The sequence below is a fragment of the Psittacula echo genome (genome assembly GCF_963264785.1).
Source record: "Psittacula echo genome assembly, chromosome: Z".
Taxonomy (NCBI): domain Eukaryota; kingdom Metazoa; phylum Chordata; class Aves; order Psittaciformes; family Psittacidae; genus Psittacula; species Psittacula echo.
Window position 1 is genome coordinate 79,466,560 of NC_137742.1, and position 24,950 is coordinate 79,491,509.

General features: G+C 37.1%; 1 protein-coding gene across 1 annotated transcript in view; it reads left to right on the forward strand.

Moving 5' to 3' along the window:
* Nucleotides 1–2,890: 2,890 nt before the first annotated feature.
* ADGRV1 (adhesion G protein-coupled receptor V1) overlaps nucleotides 2,891–24,950 on the forward strand; it is a gene marked incomplete at its 5' end in the record, with an annotated part of 292,106 nt that continues 270,046 nt past the window's right edge. Inside the window, 6 exons of the mRNA XM_080638347.1 lie at nucleotides 2,891–2,921; nucleotides 14,102–14,286; nucleotides 15,989–16,138; nucleotides 16,982–17,077; nucleotides 18,151–18,255; nucleotides 19,645–19,758. Of these exons, the coding sequence (XP_080494473.1) occupies nucleotides 2,891–2,921; nucleotides 14,102–14,286; nucleotides 15,989–16,138; nucleotides 16,982–17,077; nucleotides 18,151–18,255; nucleotides 19,645–19,758 (681 nt within the window). The remainder of the gene's footprint in view (nucleotides 2,922–14,101; nucleotides 14,287–15,988; nucleotides 16,139–16,981; nucleotides 17,078–18,150; nucleotides 18,256–19,644; nucleotides 19,759–24,950) is intronic.

Genomic DNA, 24,950 nt, shown 5'->3' on the forward strand with positions numbered 1-24,950 from the left:
TGACTGGTCAAGTGCCATCAGAAGGCAAAATCTTCCAGATCCTGTCATTTTTTTTTTGGCTTTAATACTTCTGCACTGTATTCCTCCCTTTTACCCTCAAAGATTGTACTAGCCTTAGCAGAATCCTCCCTCTATGATTTCTATCTCTGTGATTGTTTTCTTCCATATACTCCAAATAAATTAAAAACAAAGCAAAGGAAGTTAGTTTGAAATATATGACTTTTCAAACTATATCAAAGCTAAAAATCTTTCTGCTTTCATTCAGTGCAATGTCCGGTTTTGTTCTTAGCATTTCCCTCTGTGCTTTCTGTAAATGCCCTGTCTGTGGAATAAAGCTGTGAGTATTAATATCTAAAATTAAGCTGGAATTATATTTGGGTTTTTTTCTAGATACTTACATGCTAGTACAGAATCATAGAATGGTTTGGGTTGGAAAGAATCTTAAGATCATCTAGTTCCTACCCTAATGTGTAATAAAATAGGTGTTTACAGTAGATTCTCTTTATTCAATGCTAACAAGCAATATGGGATTTTAAAAAATACATTTGTTAAGTTTCAGTTGGATGGATGTTGGTTCTTACATTGCTGTAGCACTGAGTCGTGTCAGAGACATGATTTATAGAGCTATCTGTGAGCACTATCTTGAGAGAGTGGTCTGAGTATTTGGGACAAAAGCCCCTAATGACAGGACCCAGCAAGCTGAAAGTACGTGATAAATGGTTGTGTACTACTGTACACTGGAAATATACTGGCAGTGTATTGGGAATTGAATCCAGCCTGTCCAGAATTGGTCTGGAGAGTCATTTGGCCTCCGTGTTTACTCAGAGGGGAGAAATAAACACATTTCAGAGGTAATTCATCCTGGCAGTATCTGGATTAGACTGGATGGCTGATCTAGGTGGAATGCTTTCTACTTCAAAGCACTGCTTTTATATTTATAAGTAAAATACTTATCAGGATATTTGAGTCTTTTACTCTGCAATTGTCCAGAATTGATCTGGACAGGCTAGATCGGTGGGCTGTGGCCAATGGTATGAGTTTTCAGCAAGGCAAAGTGCCGGGTCCTGCAGTGGGGTCACAACAACCCCACACAATGCTACAGGCCTGGGGAAGAGTGGCTGGAAAGCTGCTCATGAAAAAGGACCTGAGGCTGCTGGTTGATGAAGCTGAACATGGGCCAGCTTGTGCCAGGCAGCCAAGAATGCCAACAGCATCCTGGCCTGTATCAGCACCAGTGTGGCAGCAGGGCCAAGGCAATGCCCCTGTACTGGGCACTGATGAGGCCACACCTCAAATCCTGTGTTCAGTTCTGGGCACCTCACTACAAGAGAGACATTGAGGTGCTGGAGTGGGTCCAGAGAAGGGCAACGAAGCTTGTGAAGGGCCTGGAGCACAAGTGTGATGCGGAACGGCTGAGGGACCAGGGGGGTTTAGTCTGGAGAAGAGAAAGCTCTGGGGAAACCCTGTCGCTCTGTACAACTGCCTGACAGGAGGATGCAGCCAGGAAGTGGCTGGTCTCTGCTCCCATGTAATGAGGCATAAGACAAGAGGAAACAGCATCAAGCTGCACCAGGGGAGGTTTAGATTAGATATTAGGAACAATTTCTTCACAAAGAGGGTGTTCAGGCATTGGAACAGGCTGCCCAGGGTAGTGGTGGGGTCATCATCTCTGGAACTGTTCACACACTGTGTAGATGAGGTCCTTAGTGACATGGTTTAGTGATGGCCTTGGCAGTGCGGGGGCAACTGTTTGACTTGATGATCTTAACGGCTTTTTCCAACCCAGTTGATTTTGTGATTCTGTGATTTTCTTGGGTTTGGAATTGATGCATTTTTAAAATTTGGTGGAATGGTTTCAATTTGTACGAGATGCATTGAGTGTGGGAGTATTAGGGGATCTAGCTGGGCTCAGGTACATGACATTGTGCTGCTGCTGTATTCATTTGCAATTGCATTTCCACTTTTTAAAATCTTGTTAGCTGTCTCACAGGACCTGGAAATAGAGTGAAGACTGTGTAAATGGGACTAGGTGAAATTCCATCAAAATTCAGTATTTTCTATTTTGGGGGCCTAGATGTATTAACATTTATGGGATAGCTAAAAAATTAACCATTAAATGGGAGAACTGGGAAGTTTGGGTCCAACACTGGCAAGGTCTGAGTGTCGTCTTTGTGTCTTTGTATGTCTGGCATGACTCAGGATTCACTTGGAATGATGGTGATCATAATATGTGGATTCAATATTAGATAGAGAAATTACTGAGTCCAGAACACTCAATCTGGGACTGGAAATCATTTCTCCCTGCTGAGCGCTGAATAACTGTGAATTAAGATGAGCTGCATGCCCTGGTGCAGCTGAGGACTTGAATCCAAAATCTGTCATAATCCACTAATAAACCCTGCCAGTTTTGCTGCCTTCTGTAAATAAAGCAGCACATTCCTGGCCGAGTGGAGGGACTGCCAAAGAATTGCAGTGAGTGGAGAGGCTAGCTGTGTCTCAGCTACACAGGGCAGGGGCAATTGCTGGGGTTTGAAAAAAACTGTGTCCTCTTGCATCCCACCCACTTTTATCTCCACAGCAGCTGGAAGGCAGCAGGAGTCAGGAGAGGGAGGAGAGCGCTGGACGCTGCACGGAGCAGAGGGAGGAGTAGGAGAGGGGAATGCATAATGCGTGAGTGACAGAGGGTGTGCAGGCGGCTGGCTGAGTCCACAAGACGCAGATGTCCACGTCCCCGGGTCTAGGTAGGTTTGCTGTCTCTCTGTTGTGGTGGTCCTTGCTTTGGAAGCATCCTGTATCGGCAGGAGGGATGCTCAGGGTCAGCTCCAGGGTTCTGCCAGCAGCACCTGTTGCAGAGGGACAGGGTTTAACCAGGGCAGACGGTGAGCGTGTCATGTCGCTCATCCGTGAGTGGCTGCTGGATGGCGAGAGTCTGCTAAGGTTTCTGTTGTTCCAGCAGCTCCTCTTTCTGCTCTGGCAGGTGGAGACAATAGTTTTTCCAATGGAAAATCCTATTCTTGGGATAATATTGGGATGAAACTCAGTCTGAAGTGTCCTGGTTGGTAATTTTTAACTTTCTGAAAAATGCACAAAGCTTTAATTTGAGTGTTTAAATTAGGTGAAAATAAAAGAATTGGAGGAGCTGTGTATGCATTGTGTATTGCAAAGGAGAGTGAGTTAAAAGTAAGGATGAATTTTCCAAATCATCATCTGGTGACAAATGAGTTTTAAGTGCATTATTAACTAAAATAGACATGTAAGTGATTACAGTTTTGAAATATGGCTTGTGCTTCTTGCTTTTGATATGCTGATTCTGTATAAGACATTGCGTAATTCACTCTGGCTAGCCCAGATAAAGTTAAGATCAAATGTATACAGAACTGCTTGCCAAACATCAATCATTGTTTTTTAATGAGGCTATAACTGCTTTGTAGTGCAAGTGTGAAATAGCATGTGATTTTTTTAAACAATATTATTCATTATATAGAAGCCAAAAGTGTTTTTTCCGATAATACTTAGCATACATCTTCTCAGTTAAACGCTAAGCATTTTGAGAGCCTGCCTTTAGGGCAGTTCAGTAGCTGAAGGTAGGATGTAATACATTTAGTTCATTTGTCCCGTAAGCCTAAAAAAAGTTTTTTCCTACTAAATATATTGTATTCAGTGTGTCCGTGTCAAAAGGAGAACCAGATTCCTGAGGAAATAATTTATGGCAGTATAGGCTTAGAACTAAAATGGCCAAACATTTGATAATGTAAAAGTTATTGTATTTGAAGGGTGCTCGATTTTTAATTTCTAATTTGTTGTTATTATTAATATTTGTTATTGATTTCTAACACACAGGTTTGTGCTTTACTGGCTTTCTACTACGCTTTTATGTTTCAATAGCCTTACATGAAGAAATCAATGGTATTTACTCAATTTGCATCTGACTGAACTAATTAACATTGATAATGGGAGCACATGCTTAGTAGCTTGTAATTGTGGTCTCTGTCCTCGGCACATGGAAATCAATGGGAAAAATGGTATTTGCTTTTGTGAGGGCTAGTGCTGGGCATCTTATTTGTGCTGTCAGCATTTTTAAGGCTGAAAAATAGTACTGGGTGAGTTTTAAAGAGTTGATACTAGTCAATGAGATTGATCCTTATGCATTCAAACCTATAGTGCAATACTTCCCTTGGAAATTGTTGTGAGCTTTACTTGAATGGCAGGCTCAGAATTAGGTCTAAATAATAATCTGTTATTAAAAGCTCCAGTATACAAGATATTTTGTTATTTAAACTTATTTTTCTTGCATTTTTTTAATTTGCTTTAGAAATTTCATTTAAAAAAATGAGAGTGCTTAAGTCTGCAAATGCTTACATTCATGTTTTATTTAATATGAATATGATGACTGAAACTGAACTATTGGAAAAGCTATGAAAGCATATACCTTTAGTGTATAGCACTGAAGAAGAATACCCCTAGAGAGATCTGTAAGGATCTCAGTCATGGGGTACAAACAATTTACAGCAACTTGGGGGAATAATATAGACAACCCACAAATCATCTTTGATATCATTACACAACTACCATAGTTGTTCAGAATTAGATTATGGTAACAGTGAGGTGATTATTAATTAGTGTATTTTTTTAAGTATATAACAATGGTCTGTGAGCTTAAAAAAACTTCTATTTTTGAGTGTTGCATTGAAATCTTGATGGAAAAGTATGTCCTTGCGTCACACATTGCAGAAAGGGAAAATTAAAATTCTTCTTAACTACATCTGAAGTTTTTAGCCTAAGCTGGTTTTGGAAGCATCAAAACAGTAAACTGTGTGTCCATCTCTTGCTGTCATTTGAGGTAAGGTATCTGATGCAGTTTAGCTTCATTTTATTGCTGAATAACCGTGCTCTCTGATATTTTTTTCTTTCTTGGCCAGCCTCTTCCAGTGTGTTTTTGGTTTCGGGCTGATTTAGTTGTTCACTAAGAAATACAAATGTGTAGGTACATGAGAGAAACTACAAAGAGGATGCTGAAGTTCTTTGCTTAGGGAGTATTAGGCTCTGACCTCCTACAGATGTAATCACGTGCATAACTATTTTTACACATGTAATCCTGTTGATTTTTTTTGCTTCTTTGTAAAAATTTTGCTTATGTTTCAGCTTTACAGGACTGGCATTTATGTATAGTCACTGTTGTGCATAATGGTGAATATAGCACTTCTCCTCACTTAGGAATATGCATACACAGTATCTGAAAACTTCTTTCCATGTGTTTTAAGACTCAGGTGCTATATAACATTTCTGTCATGAAATCAAAACTTGCAAAACCATTGCTGTCAATTGTAGGTATTTGTCAAAGTTTCAGAAATCCAAGAATTATATCTAATAGGAGCTGTATTACTGTTTCTCAGGGGGAAAAAAGAAAAAAAAAAAGATTGAGAGAAGGAATCAGTGTTACAGGCCATTTATCTTATTCCAGGTGAACAACACTAGCTTTTTTAACTTTGAAAAAAGTTATTGAATCACAAATGATACTGTTTCTACAAAACCTCACTTCTCTAAGTCACTGGAAAATACTTACTGCTATAAACATGTTTGAAATGGATTTTACTCCACAGTGAGGACTGTTTGCAGAAGGAATTTGGAAACTGTGAGTTCTGAAATACACTTAAAATAATAAAGCATTGTTTCATGGATTGGTTTATGAATATTTCCTATAAAGCTAGTTAAACGTGTTTAAATTCCTTCCACTGAAACAATTTGTAAGTCCAAACCGAGGTTGCAATTAAGATAAAGTTGTGCTTATTTATTAACAGGCTTCTTTGACAGCCCAGAGTTCTCTGGCAAAATTAAACAAGAGAGAAAATGCTTTCCATGTTCATCACAGCTTTTGTGTTTGTGGATTTTTTAGCAAGTTGAAGACAGAATTTCCTCTAGAATGTTATAGCAATATCTTTTTATCTTCCAGGCAATTTTTATTTGGTTATCTTGTTTTGTATCCACTACAGATTTACTAGCTAAAGTACAGTTATGATTTTCATTTTCAGATGGCAAAAGAAACTTCCTTCTCCTCCGTCATTTATCCTGGACTGGGCCAATATGTTGCTGCTCTGAATTCTTTCAAGCTTTGCTTCATTAAGGATTTAACATAGCCTTAATTCAGCCATCTGCTATGGGTTTGGCAGATCAAGAGATCTGTGGTATTGGTCAGAGCTTTAGAAATTTCCCACATTTTTAAAGGTTAGGAAAAGAGCTACCTTTATGAACAGATTTTGAATAATTCTCAGCAAGACAATAGTGCAGAAGTGGGATAAAAAATGCATGTCATTCTCTGAAGCACAGGGTCCCCTGTCTGCCTTTAGCTTTGCTGAAAGGCAATTAGCATTTCAACCAGCCAATTTGGTTACATGCAATGAAGTACTTGGGTTTGTAATTTGCTGCTCTTGGCTTGGTGCTGTTGAGAACTAGGTCTGTGTAATCCTCTCAAAGCACCTTTCTTTCCAGCATAGTTATTGTTGCTGGTCTTAAATAACTAATCAACAAAGAGATTTCCTTGTCTTGAACTACAGGGGGCCTTAGAAGAATGAAAAGAAATACCCAGTTAATAAGGGAATGATTATAATTATTAAATAGTGATTATTAAGTTGTGACATAGGTTAAAAGGTTTAGAAAGCCAAGGAAAGCACCATATATGGTGAAGGTAGTGTGAGAAGTCTTTGAACCCAAACAAATTTTGCCTGGGGAGTTCTCTTCACCACATAAATACTTTATCACGTGTTTTATTTAAAAATGGATTGCCCAGATTTAAGGGATTAATTCATAGTATAGATTAGAGGGCCCCATGCTAATAATCTGCTCAAAAATGATACAAATATATTTTTATTTCTACAGAAAGAAGACTTTTGAGGGACTTTGTAAAATACAGATCTGTAATAAACATTGTTTGCTGCAATTGGATTCAAAATTGGGCACATTTAACTGCAGAAATGAAGATTGTTTTGATATACAACTTAATTTTTTGTGTTTAGTAATAGACTTTTACGAACTCAACAGTTACTCACTGACACAGTTATTGTAATGATTAGGCAATGCATTAAAATTCTGTTTGGCTCATACATGCGTATTAACTTGTCAGAACCCATAGGAATCCACTGTGGATAGCATTAATTCTTCTGCCAGTGTACCTGAAATAATGCCGTCTAATCCCCACCAAGGGGCAGTAATTTGCTGTGACATACCTTACTGGTTTTCTTTCCTTGCAAGACTATTATGTGTGAAACTCTATTGCAAACAGGTTGTTATGGTTTTGGCTTAAATTATTAGAAAAAAATAACTACTATACTGCAAAAGCCTGTAATTACTTTTTCTGACACAAGCTATTCATTCAGGCCATAGTGCAGCATTCAGAACAAGTACTAGGTTTTTGAAACTGTGCTGGTTTTGTCCTCAGCTCACATGTAACAATGCATAGAGTGTTGAGGACATGGGAGAAACCTTTGAAGCAGTGATACAAGTAGAAATTGTAACAGAACTTCATATCTTTACTGAAGTAGAATAAATGGGTGTGCCCCTCTGAAGCCTGCAGGTCTTCCTCAGCTGGATTTCTGGTTCTGTATCTGCAAAAGCCAGATCTTGTGGCACTCTCAGTTGTGCAGTTACAATAAGCATGAGATGGAAGTGCTAATCACCTTCGTAGCTCTGTTGTTTGGTTTTGGTTTTGTTTAGTTGTGAGGTTTTAGGTTTTGAGGTTTTGGTGGTTTTTTGTTTTGTGATGGTTTTTTTTTTTGTTTGTTTTTTTTTTTTTTTGGGGGGGGGGAAGGGGTGGGGTGTTTTTTTTTTTCTGATGTTTTTTTTTTGGTGGGGTTTTTTGTCTCCCTTTTAATCTGCTTGCTTCTTTGTGCAAGAAACTGAGAGGGAGTATGAGTGCTCACAGTGTCTCAAACCCTACTTGAGCAAAATGCCTAGGTAAAAAACCCTGCTAAATAACTTCTGTTAGTGAAATATGTGTGCTCTTTTCATTAGAACGAAAAGGATTTCCAGTGTGGAGCTGAAAGCTAGATTTACTTTTTGCTTAAACCTATACTATATGTTAAGTGAAAATATTCCAAAATGTTGTTTGTTTGTTGTTTTTTTTTTTTTTTTTTTTTCAGCATATAGTGAGAACTACATATATATAGATTCTTATAATTGTGTGAGATAAATTAGACATTCTGCTGCTGAAATCACTGTTGCTTTATTGGTACAAATTTAGGCAAATTCAGATTCCTACTGGTGTATTTCATTAACATTTGTTAATTAGTAGATTTCAGCCAAAGTTTGTTTACATTAGTCTCTGATCTGTGTTCTAAATATAAATTAACCTTAATAACTCCAAGTCCTATCACTAAAACTATCCTGGGTAAAACTAATCTGGATCTCACATCTAGTCAAAATGATTGTCTGGTTCTCTGTTTGACCACCAAATTACAAAGTAATTGCAAATGTTTGTAGAAGAGGCTTGTGTTCTCTTTGCTTGCTGCTGACAAACAGCAGTAGTAGATTCAACACTGCTGAAGGGTTTTGCCCTTTTTTCCCTGCTCAGAGTGAGGACAGTCAGGGCGGATGGTTACCTCAGAAAGCCTTTGACATTATCTGGCTTAAGAGATAAAACTTGCTTCTCCAGTGGCAATTACATGTTTTAGAACTTAAAATTTAAGGATACAATTTAGATCCACTCAAATTCTTCTGAGGAAGGGAAAAGAAATCTTAGAAGGGATACTGTGGGCTTATTAAACTTTTTACCTCTCAATGACCTCCAGTAACAGAATGAGGTGATTTGGATTTCTCATCCGGCTTCTGGCTTGTCCTGGGCTTGCAGATTTAATATTTTCAGTATTGGTTTTGGCTGTGATGATAGATTTACTTTTATGACTAGTAAGTATAAATACAGTGGCAGGCAGCTTCAGCATCTTTTCCTCCTTAAGAAAAGATGCCGAAGAGAGCATGCATTTTTCAAGGGACCTTCATTGAATGAGCAGGTGTTTTCATGTGGAAATGTTGTTTAGATTACATTAAGCTTGCCATTCCCAGTGATACATACAGTCATAGACAATAAGATGTTTGGGTTTTGTTATAAATATCGCAACAATTAGAAAGCAAATGGTCTGGGTATTGTTGACTGTTGTCAGTGTCATTAACCTCGAATGCAGATAAATATTCTTAGTCCCTGAGGTTGCTCTGTGATGCTGTTAGGTCATGGCAATGGTAGTGAGTAGGTAAGTTGGCAGCTGAGCCCGAAAACTTCAAAAGAGTGAAAGCTGATCAAGGGATTTTCAGCACCCAGCAGTCTGCATCTGTGTTTTTGCTAGCACTTTCCAGTGTTAGTAATAAGAAGGGTGATGGTGGGCAGGTATCTGGAATGTCTTTGTAATAGGAAAACGTTAGAGTTGAAAGCACTGGCATCCAGTGGGACTGAATGAAGTGTGTGGAAATTGGTGAGACAGACTCCTGCTTCAAATGCTTCAACTATTGGTGCAGTTCAGAGGTGCAAAGTGGTCCTTTTTGTGACTTAGTGTAATTATCATGCTTTATGCACCTTGGAGCAGGTTGAAGGCAAAAAGGAGGGATAGGAAGATATTACTTTAAAGCGGTACCTTTGGAACACTGTCTTTTCCAGTTTGTGTTAGGGACTTACTTATCCCATATCTAAAACAAAAACCCAACCCCACCTGCAAAAAAGAAAAAAACACCAACAGAGCAGACTTGGGTAATGCCCACTATCCAGTGCTAGGTTTTGCAAACACAGCTGTTGTGTCCTCCTTTGCATATGTGTGAAATTGGAGAGAAAGGAAACCCCAGTCTGAAATAAAATACTTCTCTCTCAATTTAGGATCATGACAACATGGAAAGGAGAAGTTTAGTAAATCACAGCTTTTATAATTCTTACGGTTTTCCTAGATTGTTCTCCAATACTATTGTAAATTTCAGTGGTTCTGAGAATGCGTAAAATACAAATGCGGTATATATGTAGGGGTTTATTATGTGTCTACAACAGGCGCTGCAAAGGCAATGACCTTGTGAAACTTCTTGCTCTGTGCTGTTCTTGTGTATCACAGACAATCTCCTCTTTACATATGAAAGGGCACATGGTATCTCTCTCCCATTGTGTTCAGCCAAAGATGCTGCTGGGTGCTGACATCTCTGCTATGAATAGGCTTCTCTTTGGCAACCGTTGATAGCTGTAATGCTGTACTCAATGCAGAGTACTAGGCATGCCAGTTTTTGAATGTTCTACTTGGCTGGATATTTGTAATCACGGGGAGTAGACAAGGACAGGCAGTGAAAAGTGCACTGGGCTTTACACATGCTCTGCTTCATGTGTCTGTGGCCTTTAGCAATCTACAGCGAGTTGTGTGAAGATGAGCGGTAGTAATCTAGTTGTAGCTACTAGGTGGGAGAAGTGCTGCTTCAGCATACCTGCTTGTTTCTTCTCCTGATCAGCAATGGCAAATCTGAGGTACAGGGTTCTTAATCCCTCATTCCATCTGATTCTTTCTTAGAGAACTCCCCTTTCTTTTACCATTCTCCATTCCATATCTGGCATTTTATACTCATTTCATTTCAGGCTTGGAATCTTCTGCAGCCCTTTAATTTCCCTTCTTGATTTCTCCATGTGCCACTAGCCTGTAGGTTCCTTCATTCTTCAATGAAAAGGGCCAGGAGATCTTTTAATTCTTAAGTGTTTTATATTATCAAGTGTGGAAACCAGTGTAAAAAGCTGCAGGAAAGACTTCTCATTCTTTATAGAAGTCTGCAGAAAAGATCATTCTTTATAAACTTTAAAATTTCATCTGAAATTTGTTTCAGAAACTGAGCAGGAAAAGTAAACTAATCCTGCTTATTCATCAGTTACGAGAAACACCAGTTTAATACACCCATCTTTCCTTGGCTTCAACTGGGCAACACATAGAAATGGTATTCCCATAATTTGTGACATTACTGTGGAAGTTACTGTGAGTAATCAGTAATTCTTTGCTAGGTTCTACACTAGGATTTAGGGAAATCCCCTCAGGGAAACACAGATGCTCTTCAGAAAGCGCTATAAAATGCACTCAATCCAGGATATTCAGTCAGAATCCTGTGTTAGATTTCTTTACCTTTTTTTAATTATATGGTTGAAGAGTGTGATTTTTAGACTTAAGATTCTTTAATACCATTAAAATGTCTAGATAATTTTTGAGACATATTTCCTTTTGTTCCTGATTCCAGAAACTTTTATTATAAACCCCTACAAACATCCTCTAGGCCTCAGTATGTAGTATTGCTTTAAACTACTACAGATCCTACACATCAACTACAACTACTTCGAAATGGCTTTAGGCAGAACATGGTAACAGAATAGTTGGCCCATTGACTTGTACATAACCTGAAGGTGTAAAATACTCCATTGCTTGTTGTTGTTTCAGATACGTTAGAATGACTTTGACTCATTAATTAATTTTAAAGCTTGACTGAATATCCTGGATTGAGAGAACTGAACTCAGTAATATTTAGCTGAAGCAGAGGGAGTATTTGATGTACAAAATGCAAAGTTGACCAAAGTTTAGCAGTGAACAAGGACTAGACTTTCAGCTTAATTTTTTTTTTTTAAAGTAAACTCACTAGTGACATACTGAGGTGAGGAAGAGTGGGAAGAGTTATGTTTTATTCCCTAATCTTGCAAAGGCTTCTGCTGATCTTTGTGCAGTGCAGTTAATAAGGAACCAGTTGTGATCCATATAAATTTATGGAAGAATTTAGTGTGTAAACTGAGTTCATATTTAATAAAGTAAAATACTGTGACCTATAGTATCTTTTTAAGCAATTTGAATAAATTTGTTCTGCATTCTCTAAGTCTTGATTTATGATATTTTTACTATATTACATCAATTTTTAAAAAGAAGAGTGATTTTCAAAGTTGAGTTTATATAAAGTGAACAAAAACTACTTTTGGAAGTCTGTACAGAGTAAATCTTAGTACAAATAATGTAACAAGGAAAAATACACACCAGCTAAATAATTGATATATGATTATGAAACCTCTCTTGTTCCACTGGAGTAATCCTATAGTTTTGGAATGCTGTCTAGTAGAAGTAATAGAATTCAAGTAATTCTAAACTTTGTATTCTTGCCCTCAAGGATCATGTTTTCAGTATTATTTACTAGAAGCGTGTACCGTGGGAAGACATTTATGAAGTCTATGACAAGGTAACAATTGAAGCTAAAAGGTCAAGAAATTCCTCAGCTTAGTATGTATGATGCCTGCATCTGCAGACAGTGTAATTGTCTCAGAGTTTACAAAGGTTAGACAACTGTTCTCTTTCCAGCTCGAAGGTCTGTATTTTTCAGAGCAGTTCTGCATAAAACCAGCAAAACCATCTTTCAAGTTAATACAGTCAACTTTACGAATGCTGACAATGTTAAATCCCAGGTGTTTAATGGATGTTTTATTTTTGCTTCCTACTGTAATCTTTTTCTGTGCTAGAATTACTAAATATATAGGAATTGAGCATTGTTCCTGAAAGGGTTACATATTAAATTCCCAATAGGAGCAATGGATATCTTGAAGGGCTGTATTGATGGTAATGAAAGTATATGGCGGTGTGAAGTTCTGCAGCAAAATTATTTTACTATGTGACATTTTGCCAGAAATCACAGAACTCCATTCAAATACGTTGCTAAAGGGATAATTGTTTTCACAAGGAAAATGGTTAGGTGCTGGTTTTTTGCACTTGGTTTTATTGCTTGCGTGTTCCCTCTGTGATGTTCTGTACAGCATTAGGTGATTTTTTTATTACAAGTAATTAAAATCAGCTATTTTTGTTATCCTGGCAGTCTTTGCTTGTAGGAATTCTGCAAGACACTAATGATTATCTTGACTGTACTAACAACTAACAGCTATGTCTATGGACTTGCCTGAAAGCAGTTTATTTCGAGTTCTCACAATGTAAAATTAACCCTTGCCCAGACAGAATTTATTGTAAGATAAAACAAAGTCTTGAAGTCTTTCTGAAGGTGTGTTAACTTTAGTGGTTTGAAGGCTTTTTCCCTGTTCAGTGTGAGGTTAAAGCTACCTGACTGCATGCATAAACCACTCAGAATCTGCTCTGGACTTCAGATATATTCTGAAATATTAGTATTATTGGTATTATTTACCAGATTTGTCTGGTAAGGTACTTGGAAGTATAATTTTAAGCAAAGTGACATTTTATTTACTTATGCAATTGCAAAAATATTGTTTGTATCTTTTGTACAGAAATTTGAAGAGGTAACATGAAATAGTGACTACACACTAAAATAGGTCTTTTATGCTATCAACACCTGAGGACTTCACTGGAATTTAAACTTGTATTTTACATTACCTAGCTGTAATGTAGGAGAAATGTAGGAGAATGTAGGAGAAATAAATCTAATGCAGGAGAAATAAACTACTTTAGTTTTAAGTTGTCTTATCAACAGAAAACCAGGCATTATGCACAAAAAAATAAAAATAAAGCTCTGGCTGTGCAAAGGTTACAATGGAATGAAAATGCATTGCAGTAATTCTCCATTACAAGAAAACATGAAAGAATCATGGAATAAGAGAGGCATTGAAAAGAGTCTCAAATAAATATGAAAATGTTTAAGAAAATTTTGTGGTCTGTCTGATGTTAGAAGATGGTCTATGAGATGACTGCAGACATCCAACCCTTCACACTTCTTGTCAATTCCTGTTTATTTCAAAAGAGAGGCAAAGAAAGTGGAAATAGAACTGTCAATCTTTAAGCTAATTATTTGTTGGTTGAAAATAAAAACAGTTGTGCCAATGTCATTGTCTTTTCTTAAAAGAAGTTACTTATACCTTCACTTGGAAGAAGTTGATAAATGCTGCCTAAAAATCACCAGACTAAAATTACGACAATAGAATTAGATGTAGGTGTTAATTACATTATCTGACGATTATAGCTGAGGCCTGTGCATGTTTTCATCTCATTTCTGAATCTCACAAGAGAATCACAGTATTTGAAGGGTTGAGAGGGGTTGGCTGGATTGGTAAGACAAACCGAGAATGTTTTATGTATTTTAGATTCACAATTTATTTCTAATTATTCTTTTTCTATAGGGATGCCCTCTTCTTCTTTATTAGTTTATTTGCTTTTAGCATTATTCATTCATTTCACATCTGGAGAAACAGAAGTGAAGTTCAGTGGACAAACAGAATTTGTAGTTAATGAAACAAGTACAACTGTTATACGTCTTGTAATTGAAAGGAGAGGGAAGCCTGCTAACATCACAGCAATTGTGTCGGTAAGAAACTATGCCAGTTATATTCTCAGTAAATATGAGCATCTTTTGGAAGTTTTGAATGTTGCCTGTCATTATTAAGCCAGTGAAAAGAAGGGTGGTATCTCACTGGAACAATGCTTTACTTTGAAGAAGCAACACCCGGTTTCTGTAACTTCCTGTTGGTTGCATCAGTGGTTTCAAAATGTTATAACAAGGAGCCAGCTCCTACTGCTCATGTAGAAGTCCATACTGATATGCTTATTTGATCTGCATTGTGTCTGTGAGCACATAGTGAAAACGTGGATATATAACAATTTTTCCTGTTCCAGATTACTTGTAGAATCTGCAGTCTGAGTCTGAGTCAGATTTCCTTATGAATTTTAAAAATTACATTGTTCAGTTCATTTGGAGATCAGGGTTAGTATTTTTGCATGATCTCAACTATATTTCCTTTAGAAGTTTAACCCCCTCAGTGTTCTAGATCATATGCATACGGAGCAAGATCTATGTGCTATGACATGAGAATATAGCAGTGTTCTGCTTATAGATTTCCACTGACTATAGACAAAAGAAATTCTCTGTGTTCCTGTACAGTGTTTTATTTGCCTGTAACTAAATATGAAAAACATATGTCTTAGAAATTACAAGGGATAGAAATTGATCTGTAGGGATTTCACACTTTATTAATATCTGAGGAGAAAACCTTGAGAAAATGTGACTGTACTTTGAAACTAGTGCTATTTACTGAAGTAACAAGCAGAGTAATTTAGTTTCCTTATTAAGGACCTGAAATTCCAAAATTTGTATATAACATTAATATTTTGAGCTGCTCTTTTAGGAGGATGTTTATAGCCTGTTTTTGTAAGAGGTATTTGCTTTGTGTTGGCTTAGATACGTTAAAAGTAGTTGCCATTATGTCCCATGATAGGTGAGAGCCACAAAAATACCTGCCATGCTTTGTTTCCTCTTCACTGAGCTTCTGATTTCAGTGTTCTCAAAGCAAAAATAGCAGTTTTCAGAATGGTTCATTCACACCTTTGGTGCCTGTAAGGATGGTAGTTTCAGGTGTGGCAGCTATGCAGGTTCAATTGCTACTCTCCATTTAGTCTCAGCTTCCAACTGTAAACTTAACCTAGACCCTTTGTTGTCTTGACACTGCTGCCTTTGTAATCTCTCGTCTGGCCACCTCACTCACAGTAGAATCAGTGGTTTTTCTTTTGCTGACTGAAAGGAAAGCAGGGCTGTTCATTAGAGAAGACTTCATTTTGCCAATTTTGGCAATTAAAATGTTAATCTAGATCGAATGCTGAGGCTTCTTCTAGTCCCTAGAGTGAGACAGGAAGGTGGAGTTACATATTAGGGTAAGTTCAGTGCAGGTAGGGTATTATGAGGTATCCAGATCTCTGCTAGGATCAGCTTTTCCATTAAAAAATTGGTCATATGGTGCATTATGCAAAAGATACCCAGTTGCAAGGAAGGAAGTAATGAATGATTCTTAATGAAGTGTTGTGTTTGTTTTGTTTTTCTGGTTACTCAGCATGGATACAAGGGGCTATTATCTATTCCTTCCATCCAGAAATTAACTGTATGACAGTATGGGGAAATTACAGGGAGATTTATGTGCAAAGAAGAATGTGTGAAGTCTGTTAAATGAGTCCAGAATAATATTATAGAAGATAGTGGGGGAAGAAAGAGATGGCATTCAGTTGTATATTTATTGCAGATTGATGGAGAAAACACAGGAGACTTTTTTGACACATACGCAGCTGCATTTATACCTGATACAGAGACAAACCGAACAGTGTATATATCTGTCTGTGATGATGATCTTCCAGAGGCTGATGAGACATTCACATTTTACTTGACACTACCAGTAAGTTTCAATTTTTCAATTTATCTCTTCCCCAGAAAACAGCAGGTAATGTGACATAAATGAATTGTATTCCACAAATTTCAGGGGAATCTTATGAGTCTGAATCCTAATAGGTAAAAGCTAAAATCTGGAGATTAGCCAGGATGGTGCTTACTGCTCTTTAGAAGGTTTTGCCACTGCTGTGTGTGGTGTTGCTTTACCATATAGACATAGTCTGAAACTGAACGTAGTGGGCACTGCATTCATCTGTGGACATTAGATTGTGAAGACATTCAGCCTTTCCTGTTTTCCTGCATAGACTATGCCTGGAAGTAGCAAAAGAAAGAGAAAGACCAGTCCTTCAGAAGATGGTAAACAAGACTCACCTAAACCAAATTCTTAAACCCACTTATTTTCCCTTCCTTCTTTCTTTGATTTGTAAACATAGCTCTTTTTCACAACACTAAAGATTTGTGTCCTTTAGCTGGTATCAGTATAATAGCTTCGAAGTTTCAGTTTTATTTAAATATTAGGAAAAAAAGAACAACTTTGGAGTTCCTGGCGGTGCTACATGTTTCATACCTAGTTCCTCATTGCTATGGTATTACTAATAGATTGCCAAACTATGATTCATCATTGACAAAGTTTGTTTCAAGCATTTTGTTGTTGACTGTATAAAGTGCATTTCCTCAATAATTAAGAATTACTTCAGTGCATTCTATTGCTTTAAGTAATTTTCATTGTAATATATAACAAAAAGATGTACAATTTGTTACAGGCTAATATTTATTCTTAAAAGTGAATTGAAATGTGTGTTTTGCTGATCACCATGTGTAATGTCTTATTTTGTTCTGTTAATTTTAGAAACCGTCTGCAACGATAAAGCTTGGCTCACCCAAATCTGTCACTGTAACAATCTTATCAAATGACAATGCCTTTGGAATAATTTCTTTCAACATGGTATGGCTTTTTATATGGTATATGTGAAAATTTTAGAAAACATAAAGATGAAATTGTCACAGATGCTGTTTAGTTACTCAGCTGAATCCAATGAAAACTAATTCTGAGTTACATCTTTGAAAACATCTCCAGAGGTAATTCATACATATGTATGTAATTCATACATATATACAGCTTTAATACTTCTATATGTTTTTAGGTGTTCAGGCGTAGCCTGAGACCCTCACTCTTGAATGAATATCTATGTTCATGTTAAACATAAAACTTAAAAGTTCTTAAGTCCCACTGCCCCTGACATCTGTAAGTCAAGATCTAAATACATAGAGAAGAAGTGAGGAGTAATAATATAAGAAAGCTAAAAATGCCATTTGGAAATCTTGAGAATATATACATTTCCCCTTGTTTAGTAAGAAATTCCATACTTTACTTTCAAGCTGAGAGAACAGCATCTTGATAATATGAATTGTTTAACAGCTGCAACAAGATGCTGGTGTGACTCTAGTATTGCAAAGGGTATTTGCAATAATTCAAAGTTTGTGTTAGTAGAAAGAGAAACTATGCCTTATTGTCAGCATTATAATATTTGTGGAGGACTTCCTTGAAAAAGCACAAGAACATAAGAACTTTTTAGCTCGGCAGTACTAAGCCATGCTTCTCCATGAATTGGTGTAATTCTTGAAAATCTTTCAGCCATGACAGTTTAATAGGCAGAGCCCATTTAGCTAGTTATCTAATACATTACTTTTTAATGGAGAAAACCTATTTTTAATGGCATTAGGAACTCCTATAAATACCAGTGCTAATACGCTGGTGCTTTGTGTATGTTGATTACGTTAATTTACAAAAACACCCTACTCTACTTGCATAACTTGTGATGATTTCTATCTGAAATCCTTAATGCTTTTTATTAGCTGAACTAATTGGCTGCTAGGAAATGTATGCCATCAGTGGACTGGTTTGCAGATTGGATTAACTTGTCTGTGGGAGTTTGGTATTTCTATGGTAACAGTTTCTTCCTTCTGCTGTGATATTTGATCTGTGCCTGATTGCCTGTCCTTTTTCTTCCTCATTAGTCTGCCTTAATCACAGTGAATGAGCCCAGGAACAGAAATGAATTTGTGCCTCTCACTCTAATTAGAGAGAGGGGCACCTACGGGACAGTCACTGTAACTTTCGAGGTGAGTTTATCTAGAAGGCTTCATACACTAGTCTGTTGGATGAATCTTTGCGGTTATAATCATACCTTATCAAAGTGTTCATTACAGTGAAAGAGGGGCAAAATACCTATGTCTACATTTGTTAAAATTGTTTCATAAAATGAAAAGATAATACCTGTCAATTGGAAAGTATTATAATTATCTGACTGTTTGAGAAAAAATTAAGAGACATTAGAGAAAATTGAGTGTTCTCTGTCACTTAGGAAGATATTTGAGACAGCATTAGTTGCTATTACTAGAAGATAATGTGTATTAAGTGTGTAAGAAATGTCTTATTTAATATTTCTTCAAAATGTATCTATATTTTATAAAGAAACATCTGAGTGAGCCTTTGATGCTTGTGCAAACTTAGAGCATGCAAGTATGAAAACTCAATATTTACCAAAATTCTTTAAGACTGCAGTTTGAACTCTCAGAAACTTCAACTTTTCAAAATAATTAAGCACCTTGAATATTTAGGCTGGTAATTATGTACGTGGCGACAGGCGAGGGTCGAAATGGCAGGTGACAAGATGCACTGGAAGCTGCAGATCCAACCATGCCTGTGGGCGATTCAGGCCTTTGGTCACTTGAGCTTGATCTAGGAGATGACAGTCTCGTGCAGAATCTTCCTGATTGCCTATGCAGCTTTTCTCCAATCAGTTTTGCCTATTCCACTTGCCCTTAGGCATTGTGCTTGTAGTGAGTGTGGGTAATGCCCTTCCCAAATCTTCACTCGTGAAGCCAAGCCATCATCATCATCATCAATTTGAATGTTATTTTGTGGGGTTTATTTCGGAATTTTTGTTTGGCTTGTTTTTTCTTATCTGGGTCTGATTCTGCTTTAAAATTGCACATAAATTCTTTCATATGAGTATTTCTTTATCAGTTGTCTGGTCTTGTTTTGTTTCTAAGAGTCTTCCTTGCCTCATAGGTTTCAGTATTAACTGTAGTTTCCATAATATCACAGGTCAAGATAGAAAGGACACAAAACTAGCAACTGCTATTATTTTGTCTTGGTATTTATTATGAAATATTAGTTATTTAAATGAAATTAGAATAAATATCCTTTCTGTTATATAAAAGAGTCACTTACTCATCAGTAGATCCCAAAGAGTCCTTGTAGACCTATATGGAAGTAGGTTTTTTTCTCTTTTTTCTGGCAATAAATAGATTCTTCAGAGTGGTTACTCTTGTTTACTCCATCTGCCGAAAAAAGAAGATTTTCACAACTGGATGTTTGTGCCTATGAGAAGGAGATGACTAAATTGATAGTTGTTTGTTATGCATGTCACACATTGATTATTGTACTTGTGCTAGATTTGTATTCATGTTTTATATATTTGTCATTGTAAAATCAATTCTTTGCAGATAAACGATGGACCAAACCCAGCTGAAGAAGACTTAAGTCCAGCTAGAGGAAATATTACATTTACTCCTGGAAAGTCAATCTTGATTTATAATGTAACAGTGCTTGATGATCAGGTAAGTACAAGCTGACTTTCTTTTTGGTTTGAATGTGTAGAAGGTTAACTGCTGTTCTGGAAAAACTTAGAGTGCTAAGTTACAAAAATGCTTGGTTTAAATAAGGTTGAAAGTGGTTCTGCTTAATAAGGTCATTTTAAAGTTTAGCCTTATGGCCCTCATTTTTAATCCTTCTAATGCTACTACCTCTGTAGTTCTCATCAGTGGATATTTTTAGTTTCTAAATGTATTCTGGCTGCTCTGACTAGACCTGTTAGGGGCTACTGCAGTAAATGTGTAATCAGGAAAGTTTTATACTTTTTTTTTTTTTTTCAGAGGAAATACTGAGGTCCTTGTTGCATGGCCAAGGATGATGTTGTATGGCCAAGGACTAGATACAGGTTTATCTACTAGACTGACCTTTCCATATTTAACTTTTTAATATTAAGCTATTTAATTTAGAAAGAAAACTATAGAAAACTTTTTTTCTTTTCTTTTTTGAATGTGCTCTGCTTTTTCCTAATTATCTGCCTTGCAAATTCAGGCTATATTTGCATAATGAATGCAGGCTATCCTTTTTGTCTTTATTAATTGTTTAGGCAAAAAGAATCTAATCATAATGTTGTTCACATGACAAATTTTTTATTACATTCTCAATGATGCCTGTGCAGTTTTTCTGCCTTCAGTTAACAGTGCCTAGGAATCCAGTTTATTCTTTGTTAACCTGTTTCTCAAGCATGTGAAGAGAAGATAGTATGAAAGAATATAACACACTGAATATTCACAACAAAAATATAGATTGAATAAATGTATATGTTTTTGTATAGATAGGTTACAAGGTATAAATATGTTTTAAAAATTGCTAAAAATAGATAAAACTCATAAAAGAAAGACAGTCTTGTGAAACACATAAATAGGTGCTAATGAAATTTTTCAATTTTTATATTGGTCTTTGAAAAAAATACATTTATATGTAGTAATCTGTTGACGCGGGAGTCACCGACAATGCTGAGATGATCAATGTGATGAAGCAACTGCCAAATTTTATTCGGATACAGAGCTCCTTTTATACATGTTGTAGCCTTAGATACTGAGCTTCGATTGGCTAATCTAAAGGTTACCTAGGTTTACAAAGCTAAGCTAATGTTTACAACAGGTTATGATTGTGATTAAACATCTGGTTAAACATCTGGTTCTAAAAATACAGTGGAAAATTACAACCTTGGCATAAGTCAACCTCTGCACTTCCTCAGTGGAAGATTACGGAGATACAGCAAGATAATTGGCCTTGCTCATGCCTGCCAAAAATACAAAAGATCAGAGGTCTTCCTACTTTATGATGACAAGGTTTAGGGTATCGGAATTGCTCACCATGTGGCCTTGGTCCTTTAAGAACCCCACAAATCCCCCTTCCTGTTCTTGAGCGATCCAGATACTCTACAGATTTTTCTATAATATGTTGTATACATTGGAAGATACAAGCAATAACCATTAAGATTAGGATTACAAATGCAGATAACATCAAAATGTCTTTGATAGTATCTTTAAGTCAGCCCGTGATTCCCCAACTGCCTAACCACTTATCCAGACCCCATTCATCAACAGTTAATTTTCTGGTCATGTCATCCAACCATCTTATCGTTTTGTGAATTGATTCCGAATGATTAGACATATTTATGCAACACATTCCTTCCAAAATTTCACACCCATATCTATGCACTCTTTTAGCCAATCACATTACTGTCCACGCACCTTTGTTTGAGTAATTATTTCTAAACATAGTTCTTTGTCATCACAACTCATTACATTGTCACTTCCACTTTCCCTTGACTACACATTCTTTATCTTGTCTTAAGCATCCTCCTGTTTCAAAATTTACAGTCCTCAGAGGTTATCTTGCTGTTCTTTCTTCGGTTCCACCCGATGTTCTTTCTCCGGTTCTTCCCAACTTGTCCCTTTCACTTCTTTCAAGGTTTGTGGTTGATAAGAGTCCAGATGTTCGGGCTCTCGTCCAGGTCTACTGGTGCAGCTTCTTGTGCAGCATGTTGAAGATGTTGATGACAGCAAGAAACTAGTTAAAGAATTTTTTTACCAGTGGAGTTCTCCCACCCTCTTAATTTGTTTCATTACCTGCTTTATAACACTACCATCATATTAGAATTTTTCTAGCTTTTGTCGTAGCATTTTCTAGCAGCTGGTGCAAATTTGCATACTCTAACATCTCTTTTACAAGTAACAAATCCAGACAATACAAGCTATAGTTTCTCATTAGTAACTGGCTAGTAAATACAGGTGGTTTTATACACAAAATCACAGCCTCTAATAATAGCTACGTTATAAGCACACATACTCAAGTTGTTACTTTTCAGTTGCCCCCAAGTGATGTCCTGCAATCATTCATTTTTCTCTTCCTCTATCTCATTCTGTTTGGGGTATTTACTGTCAGCTCCTATAGCTGAGGTATCAGGTTTCTCCACTTGTCTGTCCAGCTTACGGCAAGGTTTAACAAACTTTGCAGGTAGCCACCATGGATCTGTAGGTAGGAGGACACAAACATACCCCCTCTCCCAGGCTATCTGCTCTTGAGAAGGAGGATTAAAATGATTTAAAGGCATTCTGATGGAAAAGGAATGTGAAGCTACAGCTGCCTGCCTGCTTAGCAGCAGCCATAAATACCTGCCAGCAACCACACTTTTGCATTAACCCTTTCTTGCCTAAAATGTTAATTTGCTACCCATTAAAAACTTTTACACAAACCCAACAACAAAAAATACACAAAACACCGTCTGCCCTCAACACACACACACACACACACACATGGGATCCCACAAGCAAACTCCATACAATTACAATATTTGAAACACAAAATCTAGACAATCTTTATTTCCACTGTACGGTTCCTCATACAGAACGTGGTGTAAGGACCCTGTGAAGACAATCAAGAAAGCAGTTCCAGTCCGAGGGGTCTGCCTCCCCAGTTCAAAGGCTCCGTTCTGTTCCAATTTCATTTCTTTTAAAGTTTCAAGAATTAAACACCACAGCATGGAATGCCCAATGGTATCTTCAGTCCCTTTATCAACCTCACCATCACGGGACCGTTTTAGCAGCCTTTGTAAGGCGGCACTATCATACTGCAGTCCTCTCTTAGAGAGAAATGTGTTGGAGGAGCTTCACCACCACCTGTTCCTCTTTGGATAGCGCGTGCCCCATCTCCTCCCCGGCCGCTCACCTGATCAGGGCAAGATCCCGAAGTTTTCAGACGTCTGATTCACAGTGCCGGGGCAGCACTGACTTACGACCGGCTCTCCGCCCCCTCTTTTTCTGTTGGACTTTCAAACTTGACTTTGCAAGTTACCAATCTGAGGGTCCGTGTTTGGGCGCCACTTGTTGACGCAGGAGTCACGGACAATGCTGAGATGATCAATGTGATGAAGCAATTGCCAAATTTTATTCGGATACAGAGCTCCTTTTATACATGTTGTAGCCTTAGATACTGAGCTTCGATTGGCTAATCTAAAGGTTACCTAGGTTTACAAAGCTAAGCTAATGTTTACAACAGGTTATGATTGTGATTAAACGTCTGGTTAAACATCTGGTTCTAAAAATACAGTGGAAAATTACAACCTTGGCATAAGTCAACCTCTGCACTTCCTCAGTGGAAGATTACGGAGATACAGCAAGATAATTGGCCTTGCTCATGCCTGCCAAAAATACAAAAGATCAGAGGTCTTCCTACTTTATGATGACAAGGTTTAGGGTATCGGAATTGCTCACCATGTGGCCTTGGTCCTTTAAGAACCCCACAGTAATCTGTAAGCCTTTTTTATTGCATATTTCTGTTAGTTACAAAACCTGGGTTTCCACATCTATACTGATATTTTTAATGTTAAGAGAGTATGCTGGACTGGTGTGCAGAAACCTTTCTTTCAGATTAGATGTAGTATTTCTGTGACTTATACACAGAAAGAAATCATTAGGCTTTTTGGGAGGATGTGATGGGCTATTTTTCCCCTTTGAGAAATGCTCTCAAATTCTGTTTCTCAGAGTTTGGTCTGTACAGCTGTGGCTGGTCCACTGGAAGTCCTCCCAGGTATACAAGAAAGGTTAAATTTGTGTAAAAACCCTTTATTGATAATGATGATAATGGAATTTGCAAGAAACCAATGTTGCTCTCAGAACTTTGAGCTTTTAGGATCTGAAGTTGGGAGAAAAAACAAAACAAGATTTGTACTGAATTGGGTAGCCCTTTTCCTACAGAAACTAGGGGACTGTAGATCTGATCTCCACAGCACTACATTTACAGTAATTTTATTATATATATTTCCTTTTTTAGTGAGGAATAATGGGAACTGTGTTAAGAAAAAATGAAAGAGGCAAGGCAGCACTGGAAATCCTTTAAACTGTTTGTTGTCTTTGAAGTTTGACTGTTTTTTAATTAGTCAGTCATGATGCCATTAATAACTACAGAATGGCCCATTTATATGAGATACTAAGATGTATACTGCAAAAACAACAAACTGTGGATACATTTTGACTGTCTCTTAAATGTACATTTTTGTGGTGCCAGATGGTATATTAATGAGTGAACTAAACAAAATGTAAGTTGGCATTTATTCTATGGTAAAATAACTGTTGTACAAGAAAGAAGTGACTGAGAGCTTATAGATCTCATGTTGACAAAGCCTGCTGCATCAGTCAACTATATTATGCAAGTTTAAGTGCCACAAGCCAAACAAGGGATTGAATTAGCATCAACTATAAAGGTAGTTGCATGTCCACTCTCTTAGCCCTGGAAAAGGATCTGAGGGTGGCCAATTAACAAATGAGTGTGAAAGAGAAGAAATACTGGACAGCAGGGTTTTCAGAATTCTTTTAGTTCAGTAAACAAAAGTTCATGAAAAGGATTTGTCAACTTTATAACAGAGCATTACCATTAGCAAAAAATCAGTAGTATTGTCCTGACATTCCTCTCAGAAGCAAAGAATGCTAGTTTCCAGGAGTCCACAGCAAGGCTGAGGTGCAAAGATCATAAATTATTTTTAAAGATCTACTTTTACTAATACATATCAATAAAATGATGATATTTTCCAGTGAAATATGATTAGCAAATGAAAATGTGGGGAATAAAATGTAGGAATATAAAGAAAAAAACCTCAATCTTAACCTCTGTAATTTCAGTTTATAATCCATTCTTCATTGTCTGCTGCATCAGA